The 25,212-nt window shown below is 36.8% G+C and overlaps 1 protein-coding gene across 1 annotated transcript in view; it reads right to left on the reverse strand.

The window, feature by feature from the left end:
• The window catches only part of GABBR2 (gamma-aminobutyric acid type B receptor subunit 2), a 487,844-nt gene that overhangs the window by 249,467 nt on the left and 213,165 nt on the right, over positions 1–25,212 (reverse strand). Inside the window, exons 4-6 of the mRNA XM_037381548.1 lie at positions 13,565–13,666; positions 6,684–6,749; positions 343–534 (exon numbers count right to left, since the gene is read on the reverse strand). Of these exons, the coding sequence (XP_037237445.1) occupies positions 343–534; positions 6,684–6,749; positions 13,565–13,666 (360 nt within the window). The remainder of the gene's footprint in view (positions 1–342; positions 535–6,683; positions 6,750–13,564; positions 13,667–25,212) is intronic.

Here is a 25,212-nt window from a genome sequence, read left to right on the forward strand (position 1 = left end):
TTTCTGCACTCAACAATTTAACCTGACATGACACAGCACATGATGCTGCTGACTGCAATTCCAGCTTTACTGTACATTTAACTTGTAATGTTCATACCAGGGAAAGAGAACAGATTTGAGGCAAGGGACTTTACTGCTTCCTTACCCTGTAGAGAATTGGAATTTATTTCCAAATATTTTAAAATTGCAAACCAGTGGAAGGATGAGACTAACCATGATGACTGCCAGCTCTCTATGTAGAGGAACCCTCTAGCTTCACCTCCCTCCTCGGTGCTTTGCTGTGTCAAGACACTTCTGAGACAACTGATGGTGTAATAAAATAGATGAAGGAAAAATACTAACCCTTCCTGAGATGGTCTTTGTCACTTTTGAGCTGAGAGGCTCAAAATCCACTCCAATATAACCTTCCATGGCTGCAAGAAGATTTTTGCTGAGACATTGTGAGGAATTAATCCAGGATTCCCACCAAAGGTTTTCATACCACCCTGGAATAATCCATTGATACTTGCTGCCATACATTTCTTCATCATAAGCCTACAAAGAAAGAAAAATAGAAAAGGTAATAGATATTGTAATAGACATATTGGACATAAAAGTAATTGCTTTCTTTTCACATTTTTTCCATTATTAATGAAATTATTGTGTAACTGAAGGATACACAAGTATTTTGAATAGTTTAGAATAATTAGTAGCTCATAATTAAGACTCCTTTCTTTAAAAGTCCCGTCTTTAAAATTCAGGCCATTAGAAGAGAATTTACTAAAACCTATTTTTCTTTTAATAGAACATTTTTTCCGAAACAGAAAAATAAAATATTGGATTCTAGAACAAGGGGAGATAAAGAGGAACACTGGCAGAAGACACAGCGTTTGCACAGAAAATTCTCCCTAACACAACTATTACATGAGTGGTGGGACCACCATGCTACCACATTTAAACTAAGTTGTTATCATCCTAATACCATCCTATGATACCATGAAACAGGATAAGTTTAATTAAGAAAACTTGGATCCTAGGCAGCATCAAATCACAATGTTGCAAATATGAACTAAGTGACTGCTAAAACAGAGACCACAGGCAGCATGCATCAACAGTAAATCGATAAAGCAAGCAAATCTCCGTGATTTCTTCTTTTTAAGAAAGAAATTTCTACAGGTGGAATTTCCTATTATTTGAATACTGAATACAGCCCACTCTGCTCCAAGATACTGAGATGCTGGTTATCTCTTTTCAATACGTAGCAGATACATACAACAGGAAACAGAAATGCTTTATTAGTCAGGCACATATGCTGTTGGGCCTAGGAGCTGATATATTCACAACAGATAGTGTATTCCATTGCAAGGAGTGTTCTAGGATAAAATCGGTAAATTTTATCTCTGATGTTTCTCTCACTGTCTTGTAACTAGATATTTTTCTTTTGACATTTCAGTCAGACTCCATTTCAAAACAGCAGGTTTCATGCTTCTTTGGCTCCCAATATAAGCAATACTGGAGATACAAGACATAAGATAAAAATTCCCATTTTTAGAAATACGTGGTGCAGCCTTAGAGCTCTTAACTGGAAAACTGCTACATCTTCACAGAAAATGTTACAGAAGGAGGAAAATGTGAGAATGCAAACAGGACATATTAGTCATTCAGAACACAACCATTCTGAAAAGTATCCCAAAGATCACACCAGAAACCTACCAGATAAATAAAGATGAATGGCAAAAAATGTGAAATAGGGCAGCCACCTAAATACATTAATACCCAAATTAAAATTAGGCTTTAAATCTGCGAAGGCTATTATACCTGAAGGCTATATATAGGCCAACACAGTTCATAAATGTATTGTGCACAAAGCAGATTTGTTTGACCCCTGGTTGCAGGAGCTTTTGTTCAGCCAAAATCAAATTTCATGCATTTGTATACAACGTTGCTTGAAAGTGCTCCTGTCTGAAACCCAGTGCCTTGCGTCTCATATCTTACTTATTTCACAATCCACATAAATTGTCTCTCTCTCGCTCATTAATTCTAAGCAGAATTCCATCTGCTTTTGCCCTCCTGCCCATCTCCACTCCTGCTATGATGACATTGCATCCCAGGTCCACTTGCGAGTAAAACAGCAGTCCCATCTTGCAATACCTCCTGATGTCTAAAAGAGTTTCCATTACACAATTAGGTCATTCAAGACCTTTCATTGGTATAGTGTCTTTTATCTGACAGTTTTCAAATCACTGAGGACACAAGTTGACACAAAATAGTGGTTTCAGAGAAGGACAATCTTCTGTAGCTTCCCTTGCTCTATAAAGTATCAAATCATGTGTTGCAAGAAAGTCTTGGCTGTGAACTTTTCTGAAATTGGAGCTATTGGAAATTTTCAGTTTCTATAAGCACCTGAGCCTGTTTCCTGAACAATCTGTAAATGTCCTGGGATATGGGCTGAAAATGGAAAGTTTCAAAATAGCCAGGAATTCCATACTGGTAACAAGGGATCATTCCCAAAAAGGCTGGACTGAAACTTGCACATTCTTGCAAGAATTAGTTTTTAAAAAACAACAACACTTAAGAGCTGGCAGCTCTTCATTCGAGATATGGTGAAATGATAGGATCTGAAGGGTTGTCTGGGGAAGACAAAAGAAGGAGTCAAATCATCTCCTCCAAAGCGGAGCACCATGACCATGTAGTCATTTTTCTAGTGACAGCACAGTTGTTAGTGTTCAGGCATTTCAGTGTGCCAGAAGACATATTTCGAAATAATGCTTTTTGCCGCCATTTCCTCCCTGTTGATTCTGCTAAATGGAGATGACCTTGATGCCTAAAAGATATATTTCCTTGAAATATGTAGATCTTTCTTGAATTGTTTGAATGCACACAGACCACTTCTTAACAGGTTATAGCTTCTAAAAGGAAGATTTGTTGGCACACAAGAGCAAGGCAAAGAAGGTTAACAAATGCTTTGTACCATTAGAACAGTCATATGTCTTCCCTAATCTTTCCCACATGTCCTACCTAGGCTGAAAAGCCCTGAGTTGCTGTCAAGCAGCCAGGAAACCATCCTGGACATTTTTTGCCCTTGTGAGACTGAATTTTATTTTATTTTTTAAACTTTTCATTCTGGTTTGTATCCATAAAGAGATGCTTATTTACAGCAAAGAAATTTCTGTAAGAGATATTTCTAAGTGTAGTAAACAATTACTGGCAGTTTGTTTAAAAGGGCCTGAAAAACCCTATCCCCACTGAATTTCCATTATGGTTCCATCATGTCAGCATGGACACATCCTATAGCCCACCCCTACAAGAATGCCTGTAAACTTCTGAATTGCAATGAACCTCCATCTGTCATTAGAAACCAACAGTGCCTTTAATTCCAAAACAGAGACTCAGTCGTAAAGCTTTATCAGCTCAAAGAGAATAGGGTCCATTCCTTTCATATCAACTGTGTTGATTAAGTCTGGCTTTATTTATTATTAAATGTTTAGTAAAAGAGCCACCTAAATCTCATGCAGTGACCTATGCATAATAGTCATCTTCTTTAATTGTCTTCAGACAGATAATTGTTCTCAGCTATGTCAGTCTTGATGTGTGCATGATTATGCTGCTTTATCTCTATGGCTTCAAGATAATTTGTTGGAAAATTTCCCACTAACAATCTTTTTTAAATAAAATTTTCTGCAGAACTGACGTTGTCATTGGGAAGTTGCAATTTCATGTTAATTCAATTTCAAATGAAAAATGATGTCTATCCAGCACAGTTGACCATTTTGATCGTTGAAGTGTTAAGTTTCGACCAAAATACCCTAATTTCTATGCATGAAAAATATCGTATTCATCCCACTGAGCTGAAAACATTAGAAAGCTAAGATTTCCCATAGAATTAAAATCGCTAAGTGTTTTTGACACTAGTGTTAAATGAATACTTAAGCTTATTTAAATCATTGTAGGAAACATCTCCTAACATTCACTTTGTCTTGAATTAGCCCTGTCACATTTTTAAAGTTTGGTACTGAATTAGACTGACTTTTAGTCCATTTATCTTTGAGTTATGTGCCCTGCATCTTTTGTGTGTGTGTGTTCTGCGGGGAGGGGGAAGAAATAGCCAGGCAAAATGAAAATGAGCATACTGTGTCCAAAGAAGAGCAATGAAACTGGTGAAGGGTCCGGAGCACAAATCTGATGAGGAGCGGCTGAGGGAACTGGGGTTTTTTAGTCTGGAGAAAGGGCGGCTGAGGGGAGACATTGCTCCCTACAACTGCCTGAAAGGAGGTTGTAGCAAGATGGGTGTTAATCTCTTCTTCCAAGTAACAAGTGACAAACAAGAAAAAATGGCTTCAAATTGTGCCAGGGGAGGTTTAGATTGAATATTAGGAAAAATTTCTTCACCAAAAGGGTTCTCGGGCATTGGAACATGCTGCCCAGGGAAGTGGTTGAGTCACCACCCCTGGAGGTATTTAAAAGACTTGTAGATGTGGCACTTAGGGACATGGTTTAATGGTGGACTTGGCAGTGTTAGGTTAATAGTTGGACTCGATGATCTTAAAGGTCTTTTCTAATCTGAATTATTCTATGATTCTATATAAACTCTGATGGATATCCTGAGGACACCTCACAACACATGATTGTTGAATCCAGACAGAAAATTGAGGAAGACTTTAAAGATTTTCCCACCTACATAAATCATTAGCAAATAAAATTCTGGTTATAACCACAATCAGAAGAAAAAAAAAATAATCTTGCAGTAGTACAACAGCATCTTCCGTTAACAAACTCAAAGCCTTTCTCTGGCTGATTTCAGACACCCTGCTAGATATAATGGAATCACAAGTAAAACCTGTCTGAAGATACACCTGGAGAAGTGGGTTAAAAAACTTGGCATATCTAAATTATTGTACTCTTAGACACATAGCTGTAGGAGTGCATGAGTCAACAATACATTTTATGACTAATAACAAGCTTACTGACATATTGTAGTGCATTAATATATAAATGACCTACTTTGAACTGCCCTCCTTTGCATTCAGTCTCCTGCTGAAACTCTCATATACATACATTTATACAAGCCTATATTATACATGATCTCTCAGATTTCTCCAGGCTCCAGAAAAATCCACCTTACTATTTTTGACACTAATGTACTTTTGAAGCAGCCCTCACCCTTCAAACCTTTCTGAGTTACACACACTTCCCATGTTAGTACTAAAACATTGCCACAGAAAGCTCCAGTGGGCGTCCATGTGAGAGAGACATCTCACATCCAAAACCCTTCAGACCAGGGTGGTGCAGACAAGAGGACACTCTGCCCCTCCAAGGACTTCTTCAGTGCCCTCAAATGCACACAGATTTGGAAAATAATTGTAAAGGAAGGCAACTAGATAAGTAAGTAAAGCCAATCTCTTGTCTAATGTTCGGCTGGAAGAAAGTTCCGATTGGGACCCCTCAGCTGGGGAAATGCAGCCCAACCGCAAGAGATCAGAGGAGGAGCTGGGCTGCGGAAGGACAATTCTTTCTTCCAGGAATGGAAAAATGGGAGATTATCTTTGTCAATCCAATTTAAATGCTGGAACAAAAAGATCTATATGCAAAGACCTATCACAGATGAGAAGAATGAAAAAGAAAATAATACTTTCCTTTTCCGTTTGGATGCAAACAGATTTTGTTCCTTCCAAATATATTCTACAATCTCCTTTCCAAATTTTGCCAGCAACTAGGACAGCTGCTGAGTATGAGCCAACATGTGTCTGAGGCACATGTAGCGCTCAGATTTTGAACTTCTGCCTTTCCCTTCTTTGCTTGGATAGGCAACTGTCTCTAAGTGAACACTAAAGAACAACCTCTGAAATTTAGATGCCATCATTATTGCTTTTCCATTATATTTATTGTGTTCTTGGCTCATACAGGATTAATCTGGTTATTTAGACTAAGAATTTGATGCCAGTACAAAATTTAGGCCACTAAAATCTGCCTGTTTGGAATTTTTTTTTTTTTTTTTTTTTTTTTAGGTACAAATAAAGAGCTACATTTTAATCCTGCTACTTTCAATGGCAACCACGCTATGCATGTTTGCAGGACATTCACACACAAACAAATAGTAGGATAGAGAATTTTATGTATGCTGGTCTTACTGTATTTTTTTTAATTCAAAAAATATTTTTTTTTTACAAAACATGTAAAACATGTAAAACGTACAGCAGTCAGAAGTGAATGACAACTGTACAATTAGCAACATTTTGAGTAGCAGAAACTATTTAAGGTTGCTTAGTTAGCATGTATAGGAAGAGCTTGAATTTCTTACTCTTTCAAAGCGAAGCATGCAAAACCATATAATGCAGACATTACCACCAGAACACAACTCCTGGACAAGATTCAGATCTTACAGTTTTCTGTATCTGCTGCTAAATATACAAGTGTTCCACTGGATCTGACATGAAGAGAAATGCTCAAGCTTGATTTGGCATATAATTCCACTACAGGAAAGCAGTAAGAAGAAGCTAACTGTGCACTCCATGCCTAAATTCCACTTCAGTCAAGTACGAAGTATTTTACTGAAACAGAAATGCAGCTAAGCATGTGCAATCTCTCTTTAGGATATAAATCTTGACATAACTGAACCCCATGAGGAAATGCTCATGCTCGAATTACTTTACATTCAAATGTAACACATTCTTTATTCTGATACGCAATTAAATATATTTACTTACACAGCAGAAAACTTTCACAGCCATTTCCTCATCAAACTGGCCAAGGATTATTCGAACATCATTACCCTGCAGATTGAATAAAATACATGGCAGTTAAACACAGTCACAGCCTTTCCAGAAACCACTTCAGTTGGCCATTCAAATTGTGTAGAGAGTTAGCACAAATTACAGCTGCAGACAGCAAAATTAAATCAGAACTACTCCATTTTTCTATACCTTTATAAAATTGAAATACTGCAAGAGAAAGCCGCTGAGGTGTTTGAAGAAAATTATTAAGCAGTAGCACTAACAAGAATAAAACTGTTTATCTTGTCAAATATTACTACTCAATAACACTAAAATATCAAATATTATTTTGATACTTTGCAAGATTTATTTTAAAATCTTGCTTGTTAAACCCAGCTGAAAATATGTTTTTCACTGCTTACATGACCTAATGCTGTAAAGTTGAGAGACTGAAAATTTGTAAGTGAAATAAAATGCCTTGATATTATGCCCATTTTAGTAATTTTTAAAGGTTTTACTCGTACAACATCTTCTCTACAGTCACCATAACACATTGTCAATCCCTCCTCTCCTCCTCCCTCCCACCTCCACACATTAAGAAAGTCATCACACTTCAAGCATCTATGACTGAAGTCAGCAGAGATCATTTTACTTTCATACTTAGAAATATATTTAGAAAATATTCCTAAACTCAGGAGCATATGCAAGAAAATATTTCTTAAGGACCAGCGTTAACAGTTTTCTCCTGTGAAAAACTGCTGCTAACATCTATATAACATAGAACAGACAGCTGCTTATGACTTAATATTACCTTTTATATCACAAAAAGCCGAGTTCTCACAAAAGCTTGAGCAAATCTGATTTTTCATTTCTTTTATAAAACACTTGGTTAGAATTACTAACAGCTCTTTGCCTCTCCAAGGAAAAAAGAAACAGATAATTCAGTGTGAATTTCAGTAGCAAAAAAAAAATAATTCAGTTTTAATTAAATCAATTTATCAAAAATTTTCAGTTTAGGTAATTTCAATGTTTATTTCCTGTTCACCAGAAAATATTGTGATGGACAGAGCAAAAAGATACTAGAATGCTTCTGCAATTAAATGCATGAAATTAGTATCACTCAGCATGGATAAGTCACAAGAACATAATATGCTTTGCTCATTCTGAAGCTGTCCATTTTCAGGAAATCTGCTTGTCTTTATTTTTGTCTTGTTTTTATATTTAGTTGCAGATTGATAAAGTTATGTAAATCTTACTGAAGTAGATTAGATTCTTTTTAAATAAATCTAACAGGTCACATAAAAATAAAGAAACAAATTACACAAACTACAGCAATAGTATTACAGTTTTTGTAAGGACAACAAATAGATTTAGAAATTATGCAGCAAAAATCCCTCTCACCTATTATTTCTGTTTTTCACATCTTAAAATAATTTTGGTCACTCTTGGAACTCCGACTCTGAATCACTTGACCTCTCTGAATATAAAACTTCAGATGTAATATTTGAAAAAAGAGTAGCAAAGTTTTGTTAAAAAATAAAATGGCACAGCACATAATTATTAAACTCAAAATTTAATGAATTCCTTTTAATTTTATAACATGATAAGAACCAATTAAAAAACAACAACAACAAAAAAAAACCAACAAAAAACCCACCAGAAGATGTGTGGCCTCATAGTTTATGAGCAGTAGAGACTGTAGGCAGGGTATAGAGAATAATGCCTGCTGGCTGTGCAACAGCTGTAGTGTCTGTGGTGTGTGGTTCCATGCCTTAGGATGTTGTTTCCAACTGATTATCACAAAACCCAGAGTACATTACCCACAATGACCCTTCTTGTACTGTAAAGCACTACAAGAAGTATAGTGCATCTCAATATCAGACTAAGGATTTCAGGGAAGTTGAATTTTCTGTCAGGCAGGAATCTCCACTTCCAGGATGGGCTGAGATTCCAATGCCAGATCAGGAAATCTCCGAAGTGTGAGAACCATATCCAAACCAAGTTCTTGAAAATCCCTGATGCTCAACTAGAAAGCTTCACTAAACGAGTTCAAAGGTCAGCTATGGCTCTAGAACTTGATGATCCCTGATGTTCTGTCATCCTTTGGATGTATGATCAAGCCAAGACACAATACTCAAATGTTCTTTTGCCTAAATTATTGAGCTTCCATGTTAACACATAAATTACTTTGTTTGAAGCACTCACTACAAGCGAGGACACTAACATGTCTCTATTCATTAAAAGATTTGGATGGTATCCAACCACAAACTGATGAAGAAGATCAAAAGAAATGTTCTGTTACCCCCGTTAAAGAATCAGTCAGTCATGAGTCCTCCATTTCAAGTATTGTGTCATTGAAGACTACAGCGAATGAAAGTTAAATTCTGATTTTTTCCCAAAGACTCAATAACCTTAATAATATTCTTTTCCACGTCTTTTTACGTGCAATATGCTAAAAAAAGGAGGTTCTCTGGCAGAAATATGAATCCCCAGTTCTCCCCTACATTTGTCCAAGTATTAACCCTTTGAGGGGTGGCAAAAAATCACAATTCACTTATGCTCAATACTGGCCAGAGATAGATCCAAGAAGATAAAGCTGAGAGTCCGTAAATAAAGTGACTGGAAATAGGATCCAGTGAGACAAAAAAGGGCACATGGGAATGACAGACAGATCCCATAAGGAATTTAGGTAATGAGTACTTACACTTTTTAGGCAAAGATGGAGCAAAGACCTGGCGAAGTAGCAGTAGGTTTGATACCGTTATTGAATAAGGAGTTTGGGAGGGACAGTTAGTACTTTTCACGCGTATGGCAAAGTAATAAGCTTGACAAATAATTACTGTTAGGACAAATGCAATCTCAGAAAGTAAATCCAGAAGAAAATGGAACTACAGGCTAGACAAAGGTATTCAGAGGGAGATAAGAAATCAGAGAAGCAGCACAGCACTGAGTAAGCAAGGAACTTCAGACTGGGTTGAAGATCCAGAATTAGACAGGGATGTTGCTGGGTTCAGTGGAGAGCAAGGGATCACAGAGTCAAGCTGACAGTAAATGTATGCCTGAGTATCTTTTTCTTTGTCCAGCTTCATAAAGTTCCATCATAAGGAACATAATATATAGTTCTAGTTGGTTAGATTTTATCATAAAAGATTCCTCCTGTTTATAACCACACAGATATCAACACAATGCAGTGAGATGCTGTGCATGTAAGCAAAGAGTTGTATGTTAGAACACATGCGGAAGGAATTAATTTAGGGAAGTCCATACAACAACTTTTCCTCTTCCACGCATAACATTTTTCCTTTGCGCAATGACACAATGTTCAGTAAGTCTCTATCTCCCCAACTCCGCTTTTTGCACCCCCTTCCATATTTTTCCCAAATTTGTTCCTGAAGAATTGCATTTAATACAGTAAACAGGCTTAGATCCGTTTGATGCCAGGCTTGGGTCTGCTGGCTCTGTCCTGCATAAAAAACACTGACATCTCAAATTCATTCAACTGGACATAGCTCAAATCCCTTGCAGAGATTTCATTTGGATGGACAATGAAGTCTGCACTGAAGTTTATCAAAGCCGGATTCATGTCAGCACTTGTGGGTCAGGGTATACGTCCATATTGTAGTCTCATGCAAAGAGATACATCAGATACTTCCTGGGATAAAATTTTTTCCTCCCTTCAATCACTGACTATCAACCAGTATGATTTCCTCATGGGACCGATGCAAGTTAACACAGTGTAACTCTCTTGTAGGGATCAAAGTCACCCACTGGATCCCAGCAAGTGTCAAGTACTCTTCCTTTCTCACAGAGCTGTAAATTGCTTGCACAGAGCCAAAGCGTATTTGACAGAAGAGTTTTTAATTCATGGAACTAGGCAGGTGATCTATGAGATGATTAAAAACATCCCAGGGGGAAGGCAACTCCCAAAAACTGCACTTAGATAAAAAGACCGATGTTTAGCCCATTTGCCAGATGGTGAGCTGTCATATTTACTCTTTTCAGAGATTAGAGTAGCAATATCAGCATTTAAGCTTTGCCCCTCGGTAAGCAATACGTATGTTCGCACATGGACTAAACTTCAAACAAGAAATGAAGAACAGTTACATTTCATTTACCCACAGTTGTGGCAGACTGTCCATTAAAACATGTTTTATAAATGAAGACTATAGCCTCAAAAATGAATTATTCTCTTTCTCTCTTCTTTCTTTCTTATAGGTGAGGATATTATTCATCCCCTAAAGTGTCTTTGGTACTACTGGCAGCTGAGTAATATAAAACCTGAAGACAGTGAGGATCAAAACATCTAAGATGCTCCACTGAGGGATGAAGAACAACTTCTCCCCTCCACTGCCATTTCTAAAAGCCTCAGATATGAGGCACTCTTTAGCCTTTTCAGAGTTTTTGAGTGATACGCATTATGCTGGAATAGGCAGCTATTTTTTTTCAGCCTGCAGAGCTTTCCTTCTGTGATCAGATTTTAATCTGTCTCATTTCTAATGAATAACACCACAATGTTGTATTATACAGCTTTCCAGAGAAGGATTGCTACAATATCTCATCTGCCAGGAAAAGTCAATGTCTTGGCAGGCTCTTTATGAAATATCTAAATTGAATAGCTCAGATACTTTGTCTTATTCTCTGCCATGTATCTGACCATCAAGACATTATCAGTAAATCTACTCAAACCTGGGTAACTTCGTCAGTGAGGTATCCATACGTTCTGCCTTCTAAATGACTGGTTGTCCACTTGAAGAACTATTAGACAAGCCTCTGACCTTAGCGATGGAACCACTGATGAAGGTGAACTAAAGGTTGTCAGCTCCCACCCTCATAACATGCTGTCAAAGCTTGCTGATGTCTGTGCTAGTGTGCATGTCACTCACCTAGATTGAGGCTGCATCCAAACTTGTTCATGGCCCAAAATTCTAAAAGTTAATTAAATTCACTCTTAGAATGAGGGATCGTGTTGGGTCACTATCCAAAACACCTACTGTATTTGTGAAATCAGATGGAAACTGAATTTCATTGAATTGGAATTTATGTGTTGCAATTTTTTTGTCCTATGTGCAAGATACAAGAAAGTTGGAAACAGAAGCGTCACTGCTCATACAATTTGCCTACGCATGCTTAGAATTTTTAAACATTTAAGTTGATGTACAAATGCATATCCTCCAACATGCCTTTCTATGAACACAAAAATGAGTTTTAAAGATAGCCTTAAGCCTGAATTTACTTTACAACTGTGATTCAAAGAGGCTGGAGTGAATGCAGTAAAAATTAAAGCTTTGCTGGGAAAAATATGAAACATAAATTTCTGCCGACCATATCAGATATTTCTATTTTGTGTTGCATAATCATTGACTTCATTAATTTAAACTGTATTTACAAAAATAAAATATATTTAATGTCTGTTTGAATCAAAAGTACAGTAAGCAGATGCCAGTTTACCCATATTAGGTTTACATCTTGAAGGAAATAATGAACAATTTTAGAATTGGATAGCTAAGTTGTGCATGACGTGCACCTAAAGACAAGTAACCTTAAATTGCTGTCAAGAATAAGTGATTGGCTAGATATTTGCTTACTTATTGTTGTAGTAATTTGTTTTGAAGAAAAGACCAAGCAATAACTTTAATATATTGTTTGTTAGGGTCTTCTGGTCTCCCTGTTCAATATTGTTGATATACAGGAAGGCTAGAATCTCATTGCTTCTTCTAACCTTCAGCCTAAATACATGCTTATATGCATTTCTTCTTATTACATCATCCATTGGTTTAGATAGCTCTGCCTTCAGAATTGTTGTTTTTCTGATGCCAGGGGTTAAAGACCTTGTCAAAAATATGGACTCTACTGATAGTACACACTGGAGTTGTTTCAAGCCCAAACAGGAAATGCAAACTGGCTTAGACTGGACAGACATAAATGGCTTCCCATGAACATAGTCTTTACGTATTTATACTTTAGACATTCAGCCTTGCATCTCTACACTGTGAGAAGAATAAAGCACACTTAGTTTACCATGCTTCAGACCTTTTCCAGTTAGCTCTAGTCATATGGGTCGACATCCTTGCTTAAATTTTATTTTTTTAATAACATTCAATTTGTTAAGTTTTTTTGAACCTGATTTAAAAATCTTAAAGTATTTGCCGGATTGTGGCTTTGATTGTGTGTCATACATATTTGATGCTGCTAATTATGTGATCTTCACCATTTAAAAGTGCTTTCTCTTGCTTTTCAATCATTTTCTCATGTTCATATGCAGTTTAACCTTCATATCTCCCATGTCTACTTTATTGTTGGTTGCACTGCATGGTAATACTAAAATATAGTTTTAATTTTATGAGATGCCAGGAACCTAATAAATCATTATAATAAAAGAAGGATGGTAAATTATTCTGTTATCAAATTTATTTTCCTGTTTTTTCCCCTATGATTCATATGAAATAATGCAGATGATATAAGCAAAGAATTCAATCTAAAATATGTAATGATGCTAATGGAAAGACGCTCAGTGCTTTTGCTACATGATAATTTACTTTAAAGGGGTTTCGGTTCCAAACCTCAAGAGCTTTCACACATACATCACTAAGACTGGTGCTTTAGGTACAAACTCTGAGCCAGCAACAACTTGCTTTACTTACCGTTCCTATTGGGAATTATAAAAATACTTACTATATGCATAGGAATTCATTGACTTAAGCAGGACTAGGCCCTGAAATGCCATTTGTTGACCTTATTATGCAATGGAGTATAGTAGTATATCATTCTTATGCAAACTTTGTCTCATTAGCCTTCTTCATAGGAAAAAAAATATTAAATCAAATGCCATGCCATATTCACCACTTTCTCTTTATTCCTCAATCAGCAGCACATACCTTAAGCTTCTTTACACTTGTGCAAGGATCATTGGAGAAACTCTCAGTATCTGAAATCTCGATGTCTTCACCATACAGGACACCAGTCAGATCATTCCTCACCTGTTAGAAGTTGAGAAAAAGGCAAACTAGTAAACTGAGACTCAGGGAGGAGGGAGCAGATGGACTATATTTATCACTGTAATGTCAAGCAATGAGCTCCATGATGATATACGCACACACATTTTTTTTTTTTTCCATTTCACCTTAAATCTCATTAAGGCACTATTTTTCTACGAACATAAACTACTATCAATGGGTGTACTACATAAAGTGCTTTCCTATGTGATGAAACGTTCACAGTGGGCTCACACTTCCTATCACGAGGATGGAAAATTCTTGTGTATTTCCACTGCTGTTAAGACCAAAATCTTTCCTGTAGCCAAAGTGATGTTTGAGGCTGTATAAAGAGGAAAGACACATCAAGGAAATTCTTACATATTCTCAGTGCTGAATACTGATTTGAAACCACTGTCAGCTGGTCCAAGCATGAACTAGCTTGCATCAGTTAGAGATTGGTAAAGCTTAATGAACTCTGTCCTCCCCATTCCTTAGAGCGTGTATTTTATCACAGGGCAGCAAGTGGTATGGTTTGCTTAAAGGTGACACACGAAACTATGTACAAACAGATTTTTTCACCTGTTTTTTTATAGGGGCAAGATTCTGTCCTCTTTGAGCTGCCTAATAGCACAAAGAAGCCAGAGAACATACAAAGCAATCTGGTTTACAGACTTAGGGTTTTTTTCCATATAACTACTTCAAGGTTTTCTGTCTTAAATCACTGCCAGTTTTCCTCCAGCCACATGACTGCAAAAAGTTTCACATTAGTATTCCTAATAAATGAGCAAAAATAATGAGCTGGACATAGTGTGGTTACAGACTGAAATGAAGAGAATAGTACTCCAATTTTAATTTAATAAAATTATGATCACATTCATTGCACTTATTTGTCTTTTTTATTTGTTTGTTGTAAGAGAAAGGAGAAGCAAATCACGGTTTAAAACAGGTATCTCAAATGCAAATACAGGAAATACAATACACAGAAGAGAAATATATGTGATACTAAACAGGAAAATTTAGAAGTCTATAAATCATATACAGATTCTTTCCAATGACCCTCTGTATGAGTCACTAGAATTACATATTTTAAGTCTCCCTCCTAAGCCTCTTTTTCCTTGACCTCCTTTGAAAGATAAGCACAGTCCACTCAAAAAAATCTGAAAATATTTGCTATACCGTGCCATGGTCAAGTAAAGAAGATGGTCTCTGTCCTCCAGGAGTGAGAAGTTCTTCATTTGAACTAACTATAAAATTCATATAATGAGAAGGCATTTCTTCCATGCAAAAATAAGACCTAGGTATTGCTAAATTTCCTCTGCTGAAAGTCTGCCACACTCATGCCTAGGTATACAGCAAAAGCAAGGGGAAGCAATAAGGTATGAAAGGTCACAGGTGAGACTTCTGCATTCTGCTGGCAGCTTTACTTTCATGAGAAACCCATCCTTTCAGTAATCCTCCAGCCTTTCTTTAATATATGTTTGTGAGCATCCTCCTAATCTATGCGTGTTAGTGGTTCTGTTGGGTATATTTCATGCTTTTATGTTTACCATGCAAGTAAAATATTTTTTTGGTATACTGCTTATCTGGTTTAGATAAGAACACAGTTTTGGTAAAAAAAGAGGAACATTAAAACTATCTTTGTACTCCTTTTGCAAATTTCTTCAAGACAAAGAAGCATAATCTGGTTTCTGCAATGTAACAACTGCATTAATTGATCCTCAAACAGCATTCCACCTTTTCGCTGTTTCCTTTAAGCTGTTTTTGCCAAGTTTCTTGGTTGACCAATGAAGTATTTCCTGAAGATCATTACTACACTGGCTGCTTTAATTAATTCTTTCATGGCCTCTGCTTCATCTTAATACCCTTTAGCCATGCTTTAAAATTATGAAGATACATTTCTACATTATAGCTTTTTACAATGACAAAAACAATTGTACTTACAGGATTTTTTTATTACAAAATATTTTATTTTACAGAAGCGACAGTCAGAATGGTCAGTCCACCAAGTTCTGAGTTATATCCTTCATCCTTTTGTGATGTTATAATCAGTTTTTAAGCATATTCTGCAAAATTGTATTCACTGACAAAAATGATCAGCAGTGACTCCTTTTTCTGCTAGTATCCCAGTAAAATGAACGATTGATATTTTAGCTCCAGCAACACCATTAACTGTTCCTTATGATACAGGTCTTTATCAATACAAAGAAAAATTGCTTTTCTGAAACAAACCATCAGTGGTAACAAAAGAAAATAAGACTCTTCTTGATCATAGTTTAGCTAATGTCCAATATCCTTCTACCTAGTACGGAAGCTCACTAAAATTATCATGTTACTTAGAAAAAGTAAAATTTTTCCTTAGCTAGCAGAACTGTACTTTCCAAAGGCATACAACTTGTCATATGCTTCTACCCCAGACTGCCCTACTTTGTTCTATAAAATAAGAAATTTTGCTTTTCTGATATTTTCTTGGTTTTTTACTGAAGCTGTTTCTAGTCATTCTTATAATCTCAGAGAGACTAGATTAACATTACTTAGCTGATCAGTGTAGAAATCAGCTGATTCACCAAATAATGTTTAGTCAAATCAGACCATTATTAACATGAGAAAAATGAAAAAAATACACATTAAATATTATTAAAATAGACAAAAGCTTATGGATAGGTTTCAGTGGAGGGCTCAAGGCTGACACCTGAATATAAAAATTACACTTCAGACTGTCTACTATGGACTTGCCATGATTCCTTCCCTTCAGAACTTGTTCATGAACTCTGCAATTGAGGTATTCAATTCCATATGAATTTTTTTTCTAAGCAACAATATGAAGTTGTTTCCAAGCAAAACTTCTTTAAATTCAGCCACTGAGACATTTCTTTGACACCCCTCTTCCCCAACTGCTAGAAGCCAATACTCTGCAGCTTGCAGAGCTCTTAGACTTTTCATTGAACTACTGAATAACCTCCCAAAAGACACACCTTATTAGATTTGGTGCCAGAGAAGTTGGAAACTGTTTCCCTTCACTTCCACAATCAGATATTAGATGCTTTTCAGATGCATCTGTTGTGGAGATTTTGCCAAAAGGGCTTTATTTCCCATTATCACAACAAGATATTAGGAGCTTTATAAGATTTTGCAAGGTTTACTTTGTTTTTCTAGAAGACAATGTTTTTTCTGCCCTTTCAACGTTATGACCACTAGTCTAACACATCTCATCTTGTGCCTGGTCTGGGGGTATTTTCCAGTCTTTGTTTTGTATTTCCATACTTTTTTTTCCCACTATCCTCATGTTCTTTTCTTTATTTCTAAGTATTCTCACTCACAGAATTGTAACTTGTGGTATTCTTCCATCAGAAATTCTTCAATTCTTTCAAACAATTTTAACTACAGAATCTTCTGATTTGGAATTGGGTCCAATGTCAGAATTTGCCAAGCCTCACTCCAAGTTCTAGAGCTCCCAATTCCTGTAGCAAATGTTGCTATTTTGGATTATATCTGTGAAACTATTAATACAAAATGCTGCATGTTTTGTTTTACCAGATGCTTGCAGTCCCTGAAAGCGTTACCACCAGTGGTACCAGCAGTTTTAAATCTCAGCAGTAATTGTTTCATTCCACCAACTCTGAGTAAAGAAAATTGTATTCTACACTTCTGCTTCTTTATTGTGTAGAACAGGATAATTTCAACGGGAGGAAACTGCTGTAGAAAGTTGTAACAAAACTGCATTAAGGTCCAGTGGGGATCTGCAGCTCCTAAGTAAATCTTGCACTGATTTATAATACAGAATAATGTAATTCCATGTGGTTGTAGTCCCTTGCTAACAATGTAATGAAGGTGGTAGCTCTATGTCTCTTTATGTAAATTTTGCACACTTTAAAGACACCAATATTCCATTTTCCTAAGCCAGGAATTACCAGACCTGATCAACAACAAAACCTGGGAAATTTCACAAACCACTGCTTAAAGACCATGGTCCTTCACTCACAGAAAAAACAAACAAACAAACAAAAAACCACTCATACACTGCTCTGTGTACAAAGCTAGATTAAATCACTGTTTCATCATACTACATATTTGGTCAACCACTACATATGCAGTCAACTTCATAGATTACTGGTTTGCAAATATGTTTACCCAGGAGCAAGCTCCAAAAAATGAAGGGATTGCATCTTGTGTAAGGGATGCAGTTGAGGAAGAAAAGGATGGTCCTTGAGACACAAGAGAAGATGGGATGCCAAGACCCCTCATTCCACCATAGCTGCTCTGTGATACAGCTCATAACCAAAACAAGATTTTAAAATTTGCTGCCATGTCTGGTTGCTTATTTTCCTCTGTGAAGTGGATGGCAGCAATACTTTCCTACCTCATAGCTGTTGTATCAAATTCAGTGATGTTTGAGAGGCAAACAAAGTCCCTGACCCTGCACCTGTGAAGGAAGAAATACAGGGGTTTTGAGGAACCAAGAACTTGCATTGCCAAGGAAGAAATTAATGTCTTTAATCTCTAGCAAATTGAGAGAGTAGATAGAATTGACTAAATGGGCTGTGAAAAAAAAATGAGCCTAGGTGAGACCAAACTGCAACACTCTTGTGGTCTGTTTCGGGAAGGATGGGTGTAGATTTAAGGAAAGGAATTAAATATTGGGGAGCAGCATGGGACAGCTGCTCTCTCAGGAAGAGGGACACACGTGCAGTAACACCAGCCCTGGACCAGGGACCTCACCAGCCAGCACCCCAGCAAGGGGAGCAGGACAGGCTTGGAGAAAAGGGCCAGTTTCAGCCATGAGGCTACACCTCCAGTAAAGTTCACAGTGATAAGGCAGGTCCAAGGTAAAGCTGGGAAGTCCATCCACAAGTCTGGGACAGGACTGGGTCTGGTGAGAATAACCAGGGTCAGACAGTCCCATGACTGCTGGGCAGGTCTGTACTGACAAGACAGGTCTGAGAACAAGCCAGGAAACGGGTCCAGACCAACAGGGTCCATGACAGGCACGGCCGTGATGGAGAGAGTGAGCAGCGCTCCCTCACATTGCCGGGGCAGGGGCTGATGGCGCCAGGCTGAGCTGCAATGGGGTCCTGGGCTGTGGTGCAGGACGGCAGCCTCAGGGGGCCAGACAGCAGCAGAAAGGGGTTTTGGTGCTCTCAGGGCCCTGACACTGAATTTTGGCTCTTGGCACATTTTTTACTTCCTATCTGATCTCTGTATGATGATTCCCTGCATACAATATATAAATGATCCCCTGCCTCACAAGGGTACAAAAGCTGCACACATACTGATTTTGTTTGAGGTGAATAGATACTGCTCACTTCAGTAGGATTCTAAGTGCAAGCACCTGCTCACCAGCAGTAAAGAGATAACATCCATTTGACTACATTTAATTTTTACCAAGCCAATTTTATCCCTTCTTCCCAAGAAAATAGTAAAGAAAGGCAATATTCCTCATGAATTGTCAATCTAATACCGGTAGTTTGGATTGAGGGGTCTCCACTGATCGAGGGTTCAAACTAGGTTTCAGATCACACATTTAAAGGCACAGTTCACTCATTTAATCCTAGCTCTGCAGTTACAAAACAAATTTAATAATTTTTAGGTTAATCATACTACTTTGCTTTTAACAGATATTTCCGATGACCTTTTGGTTCACTAAAGCTGCATGTAAGTACTGCAAGCTAAATCCTTGTTGTTCAGGGCAGTCTAATCCTACCAGATGTTGATTGTAAGAGACTCCTAATGAATGAGAACTGGTCAAACCAGACAGATTACACAGTCAGTCACATATTTTACTAAGATTTTCTTCTGACGAGATTTATACTATGTACTTTAAAACGTTGTACTGTAGGACTTTCAGTACAGAGATATAAACATATGTGTACAGAACAAATGCATGAATTATAAGAAAAAAATATTTCTTTATTACATGGGCAAAACATAAATTGTAACTGTAAAGGCCAAATTACAATTTCTGGGATTAGTAAAGATACAGAGATCTCACCATATACAATGCATTACAAGCAAACATAATTATCCCTATCTTCATATAAATGAAACAAACACTCACATTTAGAGGCTTAGAAACTCTGAGTGAAACTTACTTTCAAGAAATACTGTATCTGGAGAAGAGGAATTGTGTCATACTAAATACTGATACTTGTCATTGCCCTTGAATTTAGAAGAAAACTGAGGTATGCTTTCATTCATATACACACCATTCTGGATTACAAAAATAAAAGAGGATGTAGAACCTTAATTTGAGCAGAGAGACAACATAAAACAGAAGATAAACCATAGATAAACCAAAAGAAAACAGTAAAATATTATTTTAGTTATTAGGAAAGAGTCCCATTTACAGGAAAATTAAAACCCTAACTATGTCTTACTACATAAAGGAGAAATAAAATACAGATGCATTGGATTTCCATCTTTGTTCACAAGAAATCAGATATTTTTTACAAATCACATATTGTGTGTGGTTTTCAGGGTGAGAGAAAGGGAAAAAGGAACCTTGGGATATTGGGCTTTTACTTGGGAAAACTGAGAGCATAGGCCTTCAAGAAAAATACAACTTTTTTCATTGAAGTAGGATTCTAGCACATGGATCTAAACTCGAAACTCTTGCCTGCAAGAAGTGCCTGAGTGTTTCAGACTGAGAGTTTTGGACTACGGGAGGAGGAGGAGGGGGAGTAATAACAACAATAATAATGGTAGAACAAAAATAGGATATTGTATTTTTTTTATTTTTTTATATATAACTACATCTTCCAATTAAAAAATGCTGATTTTTCTTCTTTCTGCCTGGAATGTAACCGTGGTAAATATGATTTCACATAAATCCTACATATGCATTACTACCACACAGATCACACCTATTTAAACATAAATCTTTATAAAGCCACATATAAAATGCTCTCCCCCTAAATTCTCTAAAGTAGTAAAATTTCCTTCTCATGTTTTTTGCCCACAGAAACTAAACATAATCATGAACTCTGATGTTAATCTAATGGTTGTGGGTAAAAAAAAAATAACAGGAATTTAGTGTTCTTATGGTAGGGGGAATGTTTATTAGAGGTTTTTAAGGTGACTTACAAACAGTTTGAGTTAGAAGGTGATTTATCTACAACAAAAAGATACAATCAATCCATCTTATCAAGAGGTGGATCACTTGCAATCAGGTTTTCGAAGATACAAGCAGATTAGATTGAAATAAAAATTCAGCTAGGAAAAGGAAACGGGAATCTGCACTATGTTGAAACATGAACAGGTTAAGTTCTGCTTAATCTACAAGCATGTTAATGACCAGGACGATAGGTTCAGCAAGACTTTGAGTAGTCCAAAGAAACAAACTCTCTTCAATAAGACTGGATGCTAAGATAAGCAAACGCACAGTACAGCAAGGAGGGAAAGGCATGGTACATTCCTTATAGGAAAAAGTACATAATGCAGTGCAAAGCCAGAAAGGATCCCAGAGATAATAAGCAAGGATTGAAATTTAATTATATATGCTCTAATAAATAACAGTAGTTTACATGAAGATTTACGGGACATCAATAAACAAAACTGAAGAAGAAAATATACACAAAATATACTTCTGATTCCTTCAGAGTGAGGTACCATCTACAAAACTGAAGGCAATGTGGTTCTGACAGCTTCCAGACAAACCGGACAACCACTCTTCTACAAGTTTATCAGACTTGACTCTTAGAAATAGCAGAACAAAAGCAAAGAGTCTGGAGGTGGTAATATTATACAACAGTATTTTTCATGCCAGGTATTATGCAAGTAAATAGGGGCCATATTAAGAATAGATTATTCAATTATTTGTAAACCAATGCCAGAAGCACAAGTAATTAAGCAAGAATTTAGAAATTCTTGTTTATTAAAGCAAGTAAATAACGAACTACTGAAAGTTTCTGCAAGCATTCAAATTACTAGGAGTGATGAATTATCTTAGGGGGAATGTAGAGGCAGACAAGTAAAAGCACTCTGTATTATTATGTGTGGAGGGTAATTAGAACATAGAATGCAAAATACAGAATATATTTGGATCTTCTGACAGAACTGCTCAAGTTTTAGAGTATGTGATTAGACAAAAATTATTATATTTAAAGTATTTTAAAAACTACAAATAATACATATTAAATCTGCTTTACATTGGTGAATTTGGCCTAGATTAGGAAATAAGAACAGAACAAAATGGAAAGTCTCATGCTATCACAGAAAAGACTAAATAACAGCTTAGAAAACTAGCATGAATTTCTTTTGAAGCATGCACTATTACACCACCCTCAAAAACACTTCTGTAGTATTTTTCATGTAGCAAATACACTGTTTGATTACTGAACCAAAAATTAGGGACTCGACATCTGATTACATTATTACAGGTGGACAATGTATAGTACTCATTAGGAATTCTTAAATGCACACGTATTTCAAACACACACATTTATTACTCGGAAAGAGCCCTTTACCAAAACAATTCTGAGCAGAATTCATTTAGAGGGATAATTCAAACAAAGCAACATGAACGATAATTAAATATTGTTTTAGAAAACATTATTAGTGCCAAAAGAGCTACGATTTATAATTACACAAGGAAGTGTCTTCATGTAAAATCCTCCTTGATTAAGCAGAATGAACGCAACAGTAACATTTACACATTTACAGTCTCTCCATCCATGATGGATGAGATATTTTTTATTCCAATACTAACTAGGAAAGGTGTTACACAGATTTTGCTAAAGTTAAGATAAATGGGCATTTCTAAGGAATGAGTCACCTCATCCATAAATAGATGTCTAAAACAGGTGAGATGAATTGCACCTGGAAGTGCCTCTCTCTTTTCTCCATTAACTATAAATGGAGCTTAGATGGCTCTCAGGTACAGACGGACAGCTGAACTATAGCTGAATGCCAGGTCTCGAAATCAAAATCTAACCCTGTGTCAAAATGGTGTTCCAGTACCAGAAGCATCCACTGAAACTTAGAAACCCCAAAGATGCTTTACTTTTATAAAATGTTCTCAGCACAAGGTTGAAGGAGTGGGCTACTTCCCTGCATCCTTTCCCATCTGACCACCCAACCACCGAGAAAGAATACACAGGCTCTTCCTCTACTTCTTGGCTGGCAGAGGAGGTTTGTACAAACCATGAGTTTTGTGAAAAGCTTTGGAGTCTTTATCTGGGTTTTTTTCTTTCAGAAAACCTGGGACAATTTTGAAGTTTTATCGTCACTCGGTTGCTCTACTGAAGCTATAGCTATTTACTAATGGTTTAATTACATCAGACTCACGGGACTACGTCAACATTTATAAAAAACTCTGTATCCAGGAGTAAGTGTTGTTATCAACTGAAACCTACGAATACAAGCCTCAGTGGGAAACTAAAAAGAAAGAAATGTTTACCAAATATAAAAATCGGATGACATATTGATGAAGGGAAGATTACAGAAAACATACCTGTGAGAATACAAAAATATGGAATTATTACTATCTCAGTAATCCTCCAAAACAGCAATCAACATTTCTCAGACTTCCTAAATGCAGAAAGGTCAGCAATATCAAGCTAAGATTTAATTTCATTCTATGCCTGAACTATGGGAATAGTTGTCCTCATTCCAATACACCTGGGGTTTAGGCTTTTTATGAGTGGAGGCACAGGTTTGCTTAAATTTTGAGAAGTTTAATGAAGTATTTCATTAACTTACTTTCCACTTGCACTGCTCCAAAGAATTTTGTTTGGATCACCTTTGTATAAAAACCCCCTGTGGTTTAAACTTTGTGAGTCTATATAGCTTCTTCCAGGTGAAAAGACTAAAACAGTCACCACTTCAGGCATATAAAATCATGACATGATAATGTTGCACCAAATGATAATGCTAATATAAGCAGACATGAAATTTTTACCATGTGAACCATGCTTCAGCCCCATGTTCATTCCTTCTGAAAAAATACTCCTCTGACCCAAATAGTTTCGGGCTATATGAGAGAACTAAAGTAGATGCTAACTGGAGTGATATTACTGAGCAGAGGCAAGTAATCAGGGGTTTTAAAACAATAATTTCTCTTCTTTTTCTCAGTTGTGTATCATTTACTTTCAAAGACATTTTTCACTTGCACTTGTCTACCAAATTGCGCCATCCTTTTCTATTTTCTTAAGACTGGAATTCTGTAGCACATTGTACTGAGAACTGTAATAATCCGTTTGGAAACTAAACTGAGGATCAATGACACTAAAGGAGTAATGCATTTCTTACAATGTTATGTATTGAAATTTCACACTAATGTTTAATTGTTAAAAATAATTTTGGTGTCTTTAAAGTAAGAAGCATAACATACTGATTAACTTTCTTCTGCCTTACATGCTCAGATGCTCACTAATACCATTCCTGTGATCACTGGGATTATTGTCTGAGGAAAGAACTGATTTACAAGCCCAAATGCCCACCTTCTGACACGCAAGCACTGCTGATCTGATCATTCTATTAAAATGCTTCAGCATCACTGTGTGTCCCTCTCCGTGATGGATTCCATCTTTGCTTTATTCATTTTTATAATGCAGAAAACCAAAATAATTTTACAAATATTTCTGAAACACAGTTTTCTCTTGCATCCTCTCTGCTTGTGGGACCCAGCAAATCATCAGCAGCTCAGACTTTCCCAAGCAGGAGCATGAATCTGGCTATAACTGCTGGCATCAAGAGTCAGTACTCACTCATATGTACTGGAGGAATGGAAGGGTTACAAAACCACAAAGATTGAGATACTGTCAGTGTTACAGGAAAATCTCTTTCCTTCTTGCTTGCAAGCCCACAATCCAAAAGAAGGTTGAAATCTACAGTTTTAGTAGTGGCAGTCTTCAAAATGGCAACAACATTCTTCCATTTGGATCTCCTCACACTACTCCATACATATGTGGAGTACATAATACACATGCTATCTCACAGGCTAGCAGAAAAGCTACATAACCTAGGGCAGGGGTCCAGCGCACAGATGCAGTGGCAGGCAGCCATCTGCGGCTGCTGGGTTTCCCCCCCCAACCCCCGGTGGGGGGGTCTGTAAATACCGGGGGCCGGATCGAGGACCCTGGGGGGGCATATCCAGGCCATGGGCTGCAGTTTGAGGACCCCGACCTAGGGTATGTGGGGAAAAAAATCCTTCCCAGATGCTCAACCATGGTTTAATCTACAGAAAGGACTTCTGTGAATTCCATTTGTAAATCCTACATTTTACATTACTTTGTACAAAGAGCTATAACATTTCTGATAAGAATGTTTGGTAAGTTAAATTTTATTGTTGATTGATGCAGAAAACTGTTGATTGACAGCCAAACACAACAGTTTTTCTATTTGGGAAATGCATTATTCAGTGCAGTAACCTCTGCCAAATTGTCATTTTGGTGTAGTGTTGTGAATGTTCACAAAGACTCCTATGGTATTCATTCAAGTAAAACTGTTCCCTGTGTCCTTTGAATACATCCTGTAATGAGAAATTAATGCTACAATTAAGACTTCTGTAGGACGCAGTTGGTACAGCCTTCACCTGTATGAAAAATAAAATCCCT

Source organism: Falco rusticolus, chromosome 3, assembly GCF_015220075.1.
Source record: "Falco rusticolus isolate bFalRus1 chromosome 3, bFalRus1.pri, whole genome shotgun sequence".
NCBI classification, from domain to species: domain Eukaryota; kingdom Metazoa; phylum Chordata; class Aves; order Falconiformes; family Falconidae; genus Falco; species Falco rusticolus.